The following is a 16,430-nucleotide window of genomic DNA, read 5'->3' as shown; positions in this document are numbered from 1 at the left end:
AAATATTAAATCATTCTCTTAATACTTTTTTTAAACTTAGGTTTTATTTAAAGAACATTTTTTACAATTAAAAAACATACTTTCATTCATACAATCAAGAGATGCATTAATAAGAAAATCAAGTTTAGGTTGAAGAAATATATTTCTCTTTATAATTATATTCATTGTTTTTCCTGCAAATATTTACTTTTATAATTGTTTAATTAAATAAAAAATATATTTCAAAAGACAAGGTTAGTAAAACCGGTTAAGGCTATGACCTAGATCACGGATTAGTCGAGTTAACCTAATTTGATCTAGATCAATCCAATACATTGTTGTTCTAGTATTTTTTTTATATAAAAAAACATTAAATTGATGTTTTAATTGTTTTTTAAAATTCTAATCAAGCTTTGACTAAATCATCAGGTCAACTAGATCACACTGAGTCAACTCCCACGTAGTTTATTTTGAAACCCAACTCTATCTAGAAACTAGGTTGAGGGATCACCACGTGAACTCTATAACCTTAATTGAGTTTAATAATATTATCAAAAAATTCTTCGCGTGTGCATGCCACTAACTAGTAGTAAGAGCTAAAAAAAAAAAGAGCATGAATCGTCAACAAGGCAACAACATAAATCATATGAAATTATAATTTGCAAGTAGCAAAGCTAAATATGGAGAAGCGACCAAGAACCGAAAATTATTAAAATACCGCTTTGGATTTAGGTATTTTCATATTTTTAGGCAAAAATTCACCTTGCAGCTTTCATGTGGGATCCTGCATCAAAAAAAGCTACAAACCAAATTTGAAGTTATGCATTGAGGCCCTGTTTCAACTTTCAACTATGGATAATAAAAATATAGTGCACCACTTTATTTGGGATCCTTGAAGTTCGATAATTTCAACTTTCAACTATGGAAATCTGGGTATATTTTATAATAACTAAATACATTATAGTCATTAGAACTCAAATTACAAAAAAAAAAAAAAAAAAAAACTTTAAAACCCATAGAGAATTCATTATGCACCTACACACATATCACTATTAAAAAAAAGTGTTATTACTATTTTTCACTTAAAAAAATCAACTGCCTTTGTGTTAGGGGTAGAACGGTCTTTTTTAAAAGGACCCATTAGACATTGTGAAATTGATTGGGAACAATTAAGTCTTCTTACCTTTTAAATGCATGATGTAATGATTTTATTGCCCTAAAAAAAGGTTACACGAGGGCAATTTAATCTTTTTACATTTTAAAGACACAGAGTAAAGACTATATTATTCTTACAAGTAAAAATTGTTAAACTTACATAAAGGGGCTTTTCTGTCCTTTCATATTAGTCTTTGTTTTTGTGATAAACAAGTTGATAGGGAACGATTTGATCTTTTTAATAATATTTATTAAAAAAAAATTATTGGCGTATGACGTCGCTTCACCACCAAACATCACCTTCTAGGGTGGCGTTGGAAGTGTCTCGCTGTCCCTTTTCCATTGGTGTCAAGCATGTGCACGGCGGTGTGGTGGTTTGGGCTCTGATGAACTTTTTTGTTCTCCTCCCTCTTTTCTCTCTCTTCCTCTTGCCAAAATATAAAGGTGTCATCTAATTTGATTTTGTTTCCATTTTGGTTTGTTTTATTTTTTTAATCTATTTTTGATCAATTTTATTTTCAATTTCTCCCCTCATAATTTAGTTTCATTTAATTTTTATATCAAATTTGGTCCTCATTAGTTTGATTGTTGTTTGTTATTTTTAATGCTTTTCTAATTGAATTTTATTTTCAATTTCATCTATCAACATTTGATTTCAAATTATCTTTATATCAAATTTAGTTCCTATTCTTTTAATTTTTTTTTGCTCTGAATCTTTTTTTTTTGCATTGTTTTTTCAATTTCATCCTTCAATATTTTGATGATTTGAAATTTTGTTTCATTATTTTTTAGGGTTCTTCTTCTACAGGGTTAGTCCCAAGCTCATGACTAGGGTCACAAGTTTTGAAAGTTAACACATGTTGACTTTGGTCTTTTTTAGATCTTTTTTGAAAAAAAATTCAATTTCACTTTTCAACATTTCATTTATTAGGAATTGATATTCGTGCTTTTTTTCTCCGTATCCTTTCGATGGAGTTATCCCAATCCTATTTCCATGGTCGGGGTTAGCATGTTGACTTAAATATTTTTTTCATATATTTTTTTAATTATTTTTTTTTAAGTTTCTCCCTTCAAAATTTGGTTGTTTGATAATTGAGTTTCATAGTTTTATTCAATTTACTTTTGACAAGTTTACGGCGGTATCATGTTTAGGTCATAAATTTGACATGCTAATTTGGATGAGCTTGAGTTGGGTGTTTTTTTTAACTTTTTTTACATTATCAATTTTTTGGTCTATTTATTGTTATTGTATATTTTTTTTGTATTATTTAAATTAGTTGAGCTTAATAAATACAATCGAGTTAATGATCCTTTTTTAGAAGCGCTTACATTGCCTTAACATCTTTTCTTATGTTAGAAAAAATTTAGGCGGGCCCCCTGCCTAACTACAAGGAAAAGCTAAAACATGTGGGAGAAGTATTGTACATATGCCTTGATTTACTGTGGATTATAATAGCAAATTACAATTTTGCCCTTAAAAAAATTACAATGATAGACATTGTGACCCTATTGCCTTCATGATTTTTAAGGAGCATTTTGATCTTTTCATGATTTTTTAGGGGCTATTTTTTATATTTCATATTTTTCGCTACAGTGTAATGACTCTATTGCTTTCAGAATCAAATTTTAAAAGCTTGTTTACATGTGTTTTTTTGTCATTTCACAAAGGTATTTTCATAATAATTTTTGGGTTATAGGTGCAATGTGGTTTTTTCATAAATAAATAAAAAGTTGATAACGTTGTGTTGCTCAGGTTAGCCACTCTGCTACCTTCAAGCAACGTGTGTAGCTGACTTCAGTGGTCAAAACCATTCTTCTGCCATATTATACGATTCGTTTAAGCCTTGTCTTCCTTCTCATGTAGTGCATGTGGTCAATGGACCTCCAGTTCGGTGCCAACGATATTTTTTTTTTGTTCTTTTCTCATTAGTCCTAGAAATTCATGTTTGACCCTTCAAATTTGCAAATAAGCCCTTCAAGTTATTTTTCTTTATATGTCTTCCCTCTTTTTTTTTTTCTTTTTTTTTAATTAATTTCTAAAATTTGATTTTGTTTTAAATTTCATCACCTTTCAATTTTTTAACATGTCAGATTTGATCCTTATTATTTTGATTTTTTTTATGTAAGATAATTTTTGAATTTATTTTGTTTTTCAATTTCACCCTCCATTTCTTTTCTTCTTTCATATTTGATGTTAATTTTTTTTTTGCTTTGATAAGTTTTTTTCTCTGGGATTTTTTTTCTAATTTCATTATTCAACATTAAATTGGTTGAGAATTGAATTTCTTAATTGAATTTAGGTCTGAAATTTCACGGATTGTGAATTTGAAATATTAACTCAGGTTGAGAAAATTCGCTTGAATCAATTATTATGGTTTGAAACAATTAATTTACCATTTTCGCTTGAATCAATTATTATGGTTTGAAACAATTAATTTATCATTTTTTCCTACAAAACGTTTCACACTCGCCTCCTTCAATTATTGTGGATTAACCATTTTTTAATTGATCGAGGTTATTACTGTCTTTATATATTTTTTTTACAAAGTTAAATTACTATAATAGCCTTGAAAGCAAAACAACACTTAACTTGGGTCTAAGGGTTTTTTTTCCTTCAAATTTCACTCTTAAAGCTTGACTTCAAGTGCTTAATCATAATCTTAGGGGCAATTTGATCTTTTAATTAATATTGATAATAATTAAAAAAAACTATTTATTATTTTCATAATTCGATATTGGGTTGATTGGGAAATAAATTTTATTTAGTGATTTTTTTCTACTTTGTATGGGGTTATCACGGTCTCGAACAAACATCTATTTTAAGATTGATGCTCGAAATTGCAACCATCTATTTTTTTTTTATCATATAATTAAGTAAAGATTATTTTTTTAAAAAAAGGTTATTAAAATCAATCGAGTCTATAAACCGAGTCACAAGGTGATCGAGATAATCTAATATGTCATCGTCTCAGTATGTTTTTTTTTTCATCTTAATGTTTTTATAAGTTAAAATATGCTTTTGTGAGGGCATTCATGTAGCTTTTAAACCCATGAAATTAACCAATTTATATTAGGTTAGCTCCATTGCGATTGAATTGAGAACTTGCGTGAGGTAAAAGGTAAGATTGAAAGATTTAATTACTTGACCGGATTTAATAACATTGTCAAGAAAAAAATATCCCCGTACTTTTAATATTTATTTTTACATTTAAAAAAACAGAACACATGCCAATGGAATAGTATAAGCTGCAGTTGAGACTCATATCTATTTCATTAAAGAGATTCAAATTTGTTTCATTAAAAAAAATTATCAGTTACACAATCATATTTAATTAGGATTCAATTCTATTTCATTATAAGAACTCAATTATATTTTGTTAAAAATACTATCCACTATACAACCGTTGACCGTTACTATCATTTCAAACTTAAACTTGAAACTTCCATAATCTCAAAAATATATAAATAAATAAAACCTTCTTCTTATTTATCCAAAAAAAAAATATACATAATAAATAAATAAATAACAGGGCAGAGCAGAGCAAGAAGATCATACTCTTCGATTCCCTTCACGCTCTGACAGAAAACCCTAAATTATTCCCATGAATTTCTTCAAATCCGTCTTCGATGAAGATACAGCACCACCCAACAACCCAAGCTCCGACAACCCTGACCCGGAACCGGAACCGGAACAGGAACCGGAACCGGAACCGGAACCTTCAACCTTAAACCTCGCGTGGTCCTTTGACTCGTTAATCAAAACCATATCAACTAAATCAGAATCCATCATCCAAACATATAAAAAAGACCTCCAAGAATTACGATCCGGTTTTAACAAAGAAAACGCCGTCATACGCCACGTCGCTTCACGCGCTGTCCACGACCTCCCAGCTTCTTTTGAATCCGGAGCCGCCGTCGCTCAACACTCCCTCGAGTCCGTCGGCCAAGTCATTGATGATATCGGATCCACCGTTTGGAATTCAACAGCCCAGATCATCTCTCACGGTAAGGACTCCGTTTTCTCAGCCGTTGATCATCATCGTGATTTGAATGATGATAGTGATGCAAGTAGCTCGACTAAACGACACCATTTGGGCGTGAAGTACAGTCGTTTCGATGCTCAAGTGCGTGCGTTGCAATGTGATATGGATACTTATTGTTCTGAACCGGGGGATAAGGAGGATTATGAGAAATGGGAGTCGGAGGGTTTTGTGTTTGAAGAGAAAAATGAAGAGATTAAGAGGTTAATCAGCGAAAATGAGGTTGTTAATCAAATTTATTACAAGGTTGTGCCTAGTAAGGTTGATGATCAAAGTTTTTGGAGCCGTTATTTTTATAGACTGTTTAAGTTAAAACAAGCAGAGGAAGCAAGGGCTTTGCTTGTTAAAAGAGCGATCTCCGGTGATGAAGAGGAGGATTTAAGCTGGGATTTTGATGATGATGATGATAATGAGGAGGAGGAGGGTAATGGGTTTTTGTCGAAAGGTGAATCAAATAAGGAGAGTGTAATTGAGAAGGAAATTGAGGAGAGGGAAGATGGTGGTTTGCCCTCACTCCGATCGCCTAACAAAAGCATGGATACGTTGGAGGAGAAAGGGGGTAATGGTGGATCGTGTAAAGACAGTGATGTGTCCATCGTTTCAAGCCAGTCGTTGCAGGAGGAAGATCTTGGCTGGGATGAGATTGAATTTATTGGGAGTAATGATGAGAGCAAGGTGGAAGCTGCTGAGAACACAGCAAGTGCTGGTACAAGTAGAGTGGAATTGCATAATCGGTTTGGAAGTGCAGAAGAAGAGGACTTGAGTTGGGATGTTGAAGATGAAGACGAAGTTGATTTGCCTGTAAAGTAATTATTCATCTCTATGTGGTAATTATCATTTATTTTTCCATTATACTGCAATTTGTAGATATTGTCTTTGCATCTTCCTTTGGGAGGCTCAAGTAATTGGATGTCATCACAGTTTTATCAGATTTCATAAATGTAGGTGCAAATTGATGTTATTGGAACTGCTTGCATGCAGAGGTGATATTTATTTCGTGGCAGAAAACACACAAACTTTGCTGTCTTGTGCTGCCATGTTTGAAATTTGGATCCTGTCTCCTAGAGTATACGTAGGGTTTAAAATGGTTGCTGAGCTTCATATATATGCTGGATTAGTAAAAGAGTCGGTATCTATGTATGCATGGCTTGTTACATTCTTCAAACTGAAATAACTTTTAAATAAGAAGTCAGAATGTCTAGCAAGAACTGACCTTGCCTCTGAGTATATGATGCTGCTAAAGTTCTGTAATCCTGAAATCTGGATTATGTTGTTGTTCTTGAAGCTCATCCATTTCAATTGCACAAACCCCGTCAATGATTTAGTTTTGCTGGACATTGTAACTTTGTTAATCTAATTATATATGCAATCCCTTTATATGAAACAATGAGCAAAAAATTAATCATGCATTTCATACACACATGCCTTGGTTGGCACTGGCGAGGCCAAATATCAGAAACCAAAAACCAAGAACCAGACGAGAATAGCTAATATATAATGCACTTGGCATTCACATATTATTGGATATATCAACATGCATCAAGAAATCGTCTCCAGTGCTTTTGAATTCTGCTAAGTTGACATAACTCTAACTTGAAGGTGTAGGAAATACAGACACCAATGGTTGAATCAGAAAAGAATAGCAAACTTAAATCTTTTGCTCAATGTTAAAACAAGCCTTAACATTGAAACACTATGCACAAAGCAACAGGGGTAGAGAGTTTCTTTATAATGCAGTGCCTTTGATCATTCAAAACCAATACTCTAGACACTTCTAAGACAAACCGGCAGGATGTACTTCAGTAAGACTTCTGACACGACAAATATTACAAAGACATGCAATTGGCATGCAATTCTCAATTATATATGTTTCCTACCGTGCTTTGACACCATGATTTTGCGCAACTATCAGTTGTAGGAATCAATCAATCATCACGGGATTAGCATGAACCTGAAACAGGATCTGAGTAGAAACGGAAATGCTGGCAATTAGGATGAAGATCTAAGGATCACGATTTGACAGGCGAGATTGTCTATCAATTTCCTTGATGATCAATTCCTTTTCCTCTTCAAACTGTTCATCCTCAACTCCTGATGAGGACACCATGTCATAGATCTCCACAGAAGAAATTTCAAAATTGAGAAGTGTTTCTATAAACATGATTTCAAAGGAAATTTCTTCAGCTATTTGTGTATCTAGTACCCATTGCACCCGGGTGCAATTCAAAAGCATAATTACCTTTTCCAGCTGAGAGGTTAAGAAGCAACTCCAACAATTTTTCACGGTTTTTTGCCAAAATCATTTTTACTTCTCTTGGCTTGCTAGGATTAGCAACAAAGACCTGACGTGAGAACAACGACAGGGTTTAACACTTGGAACCATAAATGACCATTTATGCTGCAAAATATTTCACTATCATAGAAAAATAAAGGACTCTTATTTGATGAGAATTTAACAAAAAGTCAGTGATTGACACTGCCCAAGGTGCATGAGAGTCAATGTTACAAAATCTGGCTATCTGCAGAGGCGCAGAATCCAACAGATTACGCGAAGAGTAAAGTGCAACCACAATCACACAATTTTGACAGCATCATAACCTTTCAATCAAGGAAAAGGTATGGAAAAAATCTGTACTTATAAGTTGCAACTCAACCAGGCCAATTCCAAAATATTTTCATCTAAACGAAGCAGCCAATGCCATGTTGACCTCTATTCATCACTCATGTCTACTCAACAGCCAACTTTATTTTTCGTTTCATACAATTCAATTGTCATCTTTGACGTCTAGGACACTGCTTCTTTGCAAAGGGGGCACAACAAAAACAAGAACAGCTGCAGCAATCATCTTGATCAAAAATGAAATTTGGACGCAGATTGCAAGCAAAAGACATTCAGATAGATATCCTAACACTTTGTAGAAGTTTCTTGCATCAAGTAGGACTCTCTGCTACTGTAGTGAAACCTTAAATCGAGATGGTGTCTATGTTCCCCATGGAAATTAAATAGATGATTGCATATCAAAAAGACATTGAACAACCATTGAAAGTTCCACTTAAAGTTTATCTTCACTAAAAGGCTGTAGTATGCATATGACTATTTGTGTTTATCATAAGATACAGACACCAGAAAGACCAGTAAGAAATAACCTTAGATGCATGTTTTTTGGGGTAGTGCTGATAAAAATACAACTATCACAAGAAAACAGCTCAGACAATTTAAATGCACTGAAAAATACCAAATCCCCAAAAATATTTAAAAACACACACCCTTCAGCAACCCTTTTTGGAGGATAAAAAAAGAGGGGAGAGGGAAGAGTAAAGGGAAAGTCCATGTTTAGTTTTCACTTGCCCACCAAACATGACCTATATAATTTCACCAAAAAACTTAACATGATGGGAAATTTCAGCAAGAGATGATGCATATCAGACTGCGATTGCAGTTGATTGTCTGCTCTATAACTTGACCGATTTATGCTTTGGATGGGGGTGGAAAAATTGGCCAATGTTGTACGTATCCTAGATAAGCAATCTCCTTGGTTCTAATGGTATTGGAACACCTTGAAGGCCAGGGAATCATAATATGACATGATAGCATGGGAAATCGATGTCCTAGCATATGACCAAGCCTAGAGCACAACTAGAAAAAGAAATACATACACTAAAGAAAAAGAGAGGGTGAGGAAGATTCTAAAACCTTGAAAATGTGGAAAGCAGCGATCTGAATATTTTTGCTTGAGTCCTGCCCAGACAAATGAAAGAAAAATCAAGCAGAGGAAGGCAACGACAATAAAAACTTCCATAAAAACAGTACATATCGAAATAGATCTAACACAGAAGGCCCATCTATAATATAGCACAGGACATGCCTGAATAAATCAGAACTACTCTTACCACTTATCAGACAGGCACATTAAAGCGCTGACCTCTGATGGCTACAAACCGTATCCTATATCCAGGATTGAACAGACCCCCCCAACCCCCCCCTAAAAAAAAAGAAAAAGAAAATCTGATAACCTAGGCAGCCAGATTTAAAAAAATGATCCAGTTCTTAGAAACAGAGACCTCTCTACATCCACAACCCATCGTACTGTTAGGAGACAAGCCCTTCTTAACTTTGCCCCTAAGGATAGGCACTGTTAAACCATTTGCTGGCTCTGGGCTAGATTGGCATCATTGTAATGATTTCCAATGAGAGAAGCGTTCCAGACTTCCAGTGAACAGAAAAGCATGGTGAAACACAAAGTGAGGGCCTTTCTATAATTCAGAGGTTTCTTACTTGCTTTGTCGCTTTTGGTTTGATAAAGATAGCGTTGCCAATTAAAAACTTATGGTTTCTTTTGATTGCACAGTATATCAAACTAGTCGTACAACAAAAATAACATCAAAATTGAGATACAAGAAATAAAAGTGGAAAAGAAACAACTTGATACCTTCAGCAAAGTCATCATGACTTTAAGGTACCGAACTTCTAGAATGTAGCGCTTCATTATATAAGAGCTCGGAGGTTCCAAAAGGAATTCCGAGAGAAGCTAAATCAACATAATACTGTTAACTTATTGATCAAAGCAACAGCAGAGTAATATTTGAAAAGGTACATTGGAAACTAACCTTCAATGATTGTCTTCTTGTCACATAATTAGAAGACGTCACGAGTTTTTCATATAGATCAAAGAACTGGGACAGTAGTGCTTTAAGATTAGTTAAGAGACACTTCTTACACAAGCAAGAGAAAAGATAAAGATAATTGTGAAAAGGAGCTATTATGGTAGTAGTTTTGCTCAACAGTCTAGACAAATATTAGGAGTCCAAAATCCAATGAGTTTACATGGTTTCCACAACTTGCACATTGTCGTATAGTTCATTAATCATCACAAAAAAGGTTCTTGTTCAAAGCACATTCTGGGTATTCTTTAACTAACATGTAGATCAACAAATTTTAAGTAACATTTCAATCAAGATTGGTCTCCCTATATCTATCTAGAATCATAAAATTGACAAGCAAGTGTACCTCATCATAATGTGCAGTAAGATACTCAGCAACCACAGTGCAATGTTTTGTCAGTAAATCCTGGCAAGCATACCAAAACGTATAAGAACTAGGAATAACTGGAAGCACAAATTTGAACAGATAAAAGGAAAAGGAAACACAAGAACTTACAAACTTATAACTCTGACCTTGAAAGTAGAGAAAGCATCGGAAGCAACATCAAAGTTAGGCAATTCCACAAATTTGAAGAATAACTCAAAGCTTGCAGACTCTAATATGTATCTGAAACATCACTACAAAAATTATCTGTGTGAAAACTTAAAACTTGCTTGTCATAATAAAAAAATAAATCATCAAAAGCAGATGTCAAAAGCAGCATTGACTGTAACAGCCATTTTACACTTTGAGTAATTGTTAGAATTGAAACTGACTGAAATTTCAAATCTCAGAAAAGCAATAGGCTAACAATTATCAAATTCCATTAACAATCAGTGGAAGTGGGGCCATTAATCTCTACAGTAAATAAGTTAGTCACTGAATAAATCATATCAGAGCATTCAAACTTTGGAATTAAATAACTTTAGCAGCAGTGAGCACAGTTCAAATTGCCATAACCAGTGAAAGACCCCAAGGACCAGGGTAGAAGCAACAACCAATGAGCACATAAAAAAAAAATCATAAAGAAACCCAGGTCACGCATGAGCAGTCCTTTCTATTGATGGAGATGATATCACAAAAGGTATTTTACAAAAATATAGAAATGACAAAACAGATCCCTGTGAAATCAGCTTGAAGCCAAAATAAAGGGAAAAACATAAAAGGGCATGCAACCCTATATGCACAAAAATGTACAGAAGGGGAAACCCCAAGCCCATGTCAAGATACCAAATAAAATAAATTCTAACCAGCCCCTGGTCGCAGGTACTCAGACTTAGAGTTATTATTCTCCTATTTTCCAGGGAAGCTCTCACATGAACCATTAACCATAAAAAAATAATTTGGAATATAAACATCAAATAATGAATACAGAAAAAAATAAATACAGGAAGGAGTTCTACCAAATAATGCGTTGAAAATTCACAATTCCACAGGCATAAATCTCCATGTGTTTTTATTCAGGAAAAAAAAAGGATATGCAACTCCTCATGCTTACAAACACATTATAAAAATCCTCTCCCCTAAGAAGATCAAAATTTCTCACTGTGCATGAGAAACAGTTACCGTGCTGAACTGTTAATGAGAACTCAAACCTCTTGCTGTCTCACACTTATGGGTGACATAAAAGCTATGGATTCAAAGCCCTGACCACCTGAAGTCTCACCTCAAGAAGGCCTCCTATGAGTGTGATTGTAATCCAATGGGGTCAAAGGTCATCACAATAATGGTAATGATGACTTGTGATCATAAATACAAACACATGAGGATGCCAAAGTACAAGAAAGTTTTATGAAGATGAAGCTTACATACAGGCCAAATAAGAAGCGCATAAAAGTCACTATTTCCATATTTCAGTACTACTACTTTTGTGCACTGATCAATTATGCAAGGATAACAATAGAGCTCCTTCCACTGATACCATCAAATTAAAAAATTTAAGAGTTTTAGCTATAACACAGTGGCCACAAAAGAAATAAAAAAAAGAGCTTGAATGTCTTACTTTGCAAGTGTCGGAAATTTTATGCATTCCCTTAGCATAAGTCCACAGTTCAAGGCAATTTCCTTGTTATCATAGCTGTTCAGAGAGTAAAACATTAAATCTCATACAGTAACCTTAATGAAATTTCTTATTCACAGAGACTCCATATGAAAAAGTAGCATGTACAACAATATAAGAAAAATTAACGTATTTTTGCAGCAGTAATATCCAGATTTGCAGGAAAATCTGGAAAATTTGTCTAGGTTTAATTTTTTAATGGGGTATTTTATTAGTCCTAATGATTAATTAGGTTTATTAGGTTTTTCCTACTTTAAATAGGACAACTACTTTATTAGGTTATGTAATTGTTCAATACAGAGAGAAAATCAGTTTACAAATAAAATTTCCAGCAATTTGCTTTTGATTGTGTGACTCAAGTTACTGTTAGCTGTGACTCCAAAGAACCCTAGGTATGAACCTTAAGTTTTCTATCCTCTAGGTATCATTCCAAGAAACCCTACTAGTGTGTCTCTAATAGTTTCTACAACTTCCAAAAACTCAAATCCCTTCTCCAACCATCACACAATAGCAAGTATGATTTAAACCTTCTAACAGAGAAAATAATCTTGAAACAAATAACTTTGGGCACTGAAACAAGACACATTTTATGGTTCTTAGGCAAAAACTATTTTTTTCACTTCGTTGACTAGGGTACTATTTTCTTATGATACCCTTATGAAAAATATTTAGAAGGATCTTTGACATCAGTTATTCTCTTATTTCATTTTATTTTCCTGCAACTTTATCATTCTGAATTACAATTTGGTAATAGACACAAAATTCCAACTCTTTTAGATGAAACAACCCTGTTTCCTTCTTGGGCAGAAAATGCATTCACATGGCAGTACTCAGGAAGACTATATAAAGATTAAGGACACGTTTGAAACGACATTTCCCAAAAATTTGATTTTTTTTTTTAAAATTAATTTTTTTATATTTTTGAATCGTTTTGATGTATTGATGTAAAAAATTATTTTTAAAAAATAAAATAAAAATATATTATTTTAATGCATTTTCGAGCAAAATACTCTTTGAAAAACAACAAAAACAACAGCTACCACACTCCCAAACACCCCCTGAATACCCCTACAAAAAAAACTGATAATCAGAAGAAATCAAAGAACTATATCCCGAAGGCCACAAGACACAAAAGTATGATTTTTAAATCAGAGCATAACAACAAGTATTCTATGCTTATGCTTACCACACAACAAGAAAGTCAAGAAATTCAAAATGGTTCTCTATGTATTCTACAGAGCAATATCTGGAGTCAACCTTCTGCTTCAACAATATGGACCAGCAATGGACTAAATCCTTTCTCGCCTGCATTTCAACATAAACTAAGAAATTATAATCTCTTCTGCGGCAACAAAAAAAAAAGACTAAACAGAATGCATGAGCTAACCATAGGAATGGGGTAGCAGCAGCACTTACTTCCCATCCCAAATTTGGTAACTTTTGAATCATAAGAGCAGGAACATCCTCTTTGCAAACTTCAAGTGCTAATTGCGAAACTTGATCCATATTCGGTTCTACCTCCCCATCTCCACACAGCATACATCTCAATGTCACAAAATTCTTCTCCACTTCTTCCAATGCCTGTTATAACTTTCAAAATATCAATCAACAATCAATTAAATCCCAATGATCCATCCAGAATCACTAAAAACCCTAATTTTCGCCTCGCAAATTGCATTTTTAAATTTTAAAAAATTGTTTTCGCCAATTGCATTTCACATAACAAATAATCTAAACATCCTAACCACAGAATTTTTAATTTTTTTTATATATTTCTCACAATTGACAAATAATTACATAAACAAAACAGTAATTAAGTATGTATTTAATCTAATAAAACAAGGAAAAATTAATCTGCAATTGATCATCAAATAACAAGCCAGTAATCATAAAATAAATAAATAAATAAATAAAAGTAGAGAGAGAGGATACCTTTTCGAGGGCTTTAACTTCAACAACGGTTTTGGTATCAAGAGCCATGAGGCTATCTTTGATTGTTTTCACCACTTCTTGTGGTGTCTTCGGGCGTGACGCCTTGAAGAATGAAAACGACATCTCGTCGACCGATCGATCAAAAAAAGCTTTTTTTTTTTTTTAAAAAAAAGTATTATTTCTACCCTTATTTATCACTCAGGCTTGCCGTAGCTGTAAATTGTAAGAAAAAAATATTATGCTGCCGTATCTCTGCCGTCGTCTCCCTGTGTTTCATTTGATCAATTTTCCGATGACTGGTGAGGTGAAAGAAAGACACATATATTAGTCGAATTACACGTGGCTTAGCACATCAGCTTAAAAGTGACAAGTGTTGAAAAATAAAATGGTAAAAAGCATAGCTATTAAACTGACCCGGGTTCGATTATGCATCTTTTAGATTACACCAGATGGTATGTCTGCACGCTACTGTGGATTTATAAAATAAGTATACTTAATAGTATTATAATTGTGAATTAGCGTTAGATAAGTAATAAAAATTAAAAATATGATGGAGCCAATATTTCATGATAAAAAAAATTGTGTTGGTGATAAAAAAAACTTAGAGACTGAACAAAATGAATTATAGCAATCCACAGTGTTTTGTGAGGAAAGATACAGTGCTTTCGCCACATGATTTAACTTTTCTGTTAATAAAAAGAAAAAAAAATATAAAGTTAAATTCTCTACCAACTTAATATTAAAAAAAAACCAACAAAGATAATTTTGGAAGGAAAAAAACCCATGAGGAAAAACATTGTAGCAATTGACAATGTTTTGTGAGGAAAACTACAGTGTTTTCCCCAATAAAATAAATTAAAAAACCATTTAGATAAATACTGTAGCAATCTACAGTGTTTTATGAGGAAAATTACAGTGTTTTCCCCAATAAAATAAATTAAAAAACCATTTAGATAAATACAATACAACGCTTTCCCCATATGATTTAGATTTATTGTAATTATAATTCTTAACCAACTCAATATTAAAAAAAAAATCGACAAAGATAATTTTGGAAAAAATCATAAAAAAATCATATGGGAAAACACTGCAACAATTCACGGTGTTTTAAAGAAAAAAAATTACAAAGCTAAATTCTTAATCAGCTCAATATTAAAAAAATCAAATCGACATAAATAATTTTAGAAAAAAAATAACAAAGAACAACACCAAAACAAAGAGAAAAAAAACCATGTTGGAAACACTGTAGCAATTCACAGTGTTTTGTGATGAAAGCTACAGTGCTTCCCCACTTGATTTAGCTTTATTTGTAATAAATTATAATTGTAATTCTCAACAGCTCAATATTAAAAAAAATAAAATTAACAAAGATAATTTTGAAAAAATTATAAGAAAAAAAATCATGTGGAGAGACACTGTAGCAATCCACAATGTTTTGTGAGGAAAACTATTGTACTTTCTCCATATGATTAAGCTTTATTACAAAGTTAAATTCTAACCAACTCAATATTAAAAAAATAAAATCGACAAAAATAATTTTAAAAAAATATTAAAAAAAAAAAAACACAAAAGAAACTGGAAAAAAACTATGTGAGGAAAAATTGTATCAATCCATAGTGTTTTGTGAGGAAAAACTTGTATTTACTTATAATTGCAATTCTTAACCAGCTCAATATTTAAAAAATAAAATTGACAAAGACAATTTTAGGGAAAAACATCACAAAACAGAAAAAATCATGTGGAAAAAAATATTGTAGCAATCCACAGTAATTTGCGAGGAAAGTTACAGTGCTTTCCTCATATATTGTAACTGTAATTTTTAACTAGCTCAATATTAAAAAATAAAATTGAAAAAGATAATTTCAGAAAAAATCATAAAAAAACAAAAATAATAAAAAACATGTGGAGAAACACTGTAGTAATCAACAATGTTTTAAAGAAAAAAAATTACAAAACTAAATGCTCAATATAAAAAAAATAAAATAGACAAATAATTTTGAAAAAAAAAAACTATGTGGGAAAACATCGTAGCAATCTACATTATTTTAAAAGAAAAAAATTACAAAGCAAAATTTTTAACCAGCTCAATATTTAAAAAGTAAAATCAACAAAGATAATTTTGGAAAAAATAAACAAAAAATAAAGAAAAAAGAGGAAAGTTGAAAAAAAAAAAGTAATTTTGACAAAAAAAGAAAAAATAAAAGGAAAAAAATGAAAAAAGGAGAAAGTTGGAAAAAAAACGAAAAAGTGCAAAAAAAAAAAACAGAAAAAGTGAAAAAAAAAAAGAGGAATGAACTGTGGATTACTATTGTAATCCACAATTGCATGCGTCTGCAAGTACAGTAATATCACCACATGATTTAGTTTCTTTGTTAACTAGATAATTGCCCCTTGCTATCCGTAATTTAAACTGTATGGGGGTTGATCGATATAATTCAATTGATTTTGTGGGTGCAAAAATAACTCAAATAACCCGTAAAAATATAATTTGACTAAAAACAATTTCAAGATTATCACTCGTGAATGACGTCTCGACGATCATCATCCTAGATTGGGAATAGTCAGGAATGGAATGGGTGGAAAGAACATGAAATTCTTGTCTTTTATCAGTAAAAAAAGGGAA

At 32.4% G+C, this 16,430-nt stretch overlaps 2 protein-coding genes across 5 annotated transcripts; one reads left to right on the top strand and one right to left on the bottom strand.

The window, feature by feature from the left end:
• The first annotated feature begins 4,534 nt into the window (after positions 1-4,534).
• On the top strand, positions 4,535-6,220 carry LOC7454234 (protein DOS2). The gene has a single exon (XM_002312691.4). The coding sequence runs from the start codon at positions 4,737-4,739 to the stop codon at positions 5,982-5,984; it is 1,248 nt and encodes a 415-aa protein (XP_002312727.3). The 5' UTR covers positions 4,535-4,736; the 3' UTR covers positions 5,985-6,220.
• Positions 6,221-6,658: 438 nt separating this feature from the next.
• Positions 6,659-14,171, bottom strand: LOC7469102 (uncharacterized). Of its 4 annotated transcripts, none has more exons than XM_024607120.2 (11): positions 13,808-14,171; positions 13,292-13,456; positions 13,062-13,180; positions 11,819-11,893; positions 10,350-10,443; positions 10,183-10,242; positions 9,783-9,848; positions 9,605-9,703; positions 8,869-8,913; positions 7,414-7,516; positions 6,659-7,290 (listed from the first exon to the last, which is right to left on the bottom strand). In XM_024607120.2, exons 1-11 carry the CDS (start codon positions 13,928-13,930, stop codon positions 7,283-7,285), a joined length of 957 nt encoding a protein of 318 aa, XP_024462888.2. In that variant the 5' UTR covers positions 13,931-14,171; the 3' UTR covers positions 6,659-7,282. The 4 variants fall into 4 exon arrangements, with proteins under 4 accessions (XP_024462888.2, XP_024462890.2, XP_024462887.2 ...); XM_024607122.2 differs by having other exon boundaries at positions 6,659-7,265; positions 13,292-13,465; positions 13,808-14,170; XM_024607119.2 differs by having other exon boundaries at positions 6,659-7,265; positions 13,808-14,168.
• Positions 14,172-16,430: the final 2,259 nt, after the last annotated feature.

This window comes from Populus trichocarpa, chromosome 8 (genome assembly GCF_000002775.5).
Source record: "Populus trichocarpa isolate Nisqually-1 chromosome 8, P.trichocarpa_v4.1, whole genome shotgun sequence".
NCBI classification, from domain to species: domain Eukaryota; kingdom Viridiplantae; phylum Streptophyta; class Magnoliopsida; order Malpighiales; family Salicaceae; genus Populus; species Populus trichocarpa.
The sequence above is the reverse complement of the archived record's forward strand: the minus strand, read 5'-3'. Positions and strand labels throughout refer to the sequence as shown.

Coding starts and splice junctions, on each gene's coding strand:
- LOC7454234 (XM_002312691.4), top strand. CDS start 4,737: ATGAATTTCTTCAAATCCGTCTTCGATGAAGATACAGCACCACCCAAC.
- LOC7469102 (XM_024607119.2), bottom strand. CDS start 13,930: ATGTCGTTTTCATTCTTCAAGGCGTCACGCCCGAAGACACCACAAGAA. Junction 13,457..13,807: donor AAGTTAAAGCCCTCGAAAAG/GTATCCTCTCTC, acceptor AAGTTATAACAG/GCATTGGAAGAAGTGGAGAA. Junction 8,914..9,604: donor TCATGATGACTTTGCTGAAG/GTATCAAGTTGT, acceptor TTGTCTGGGCAG/GACTCAAGCAAAAATATTCA.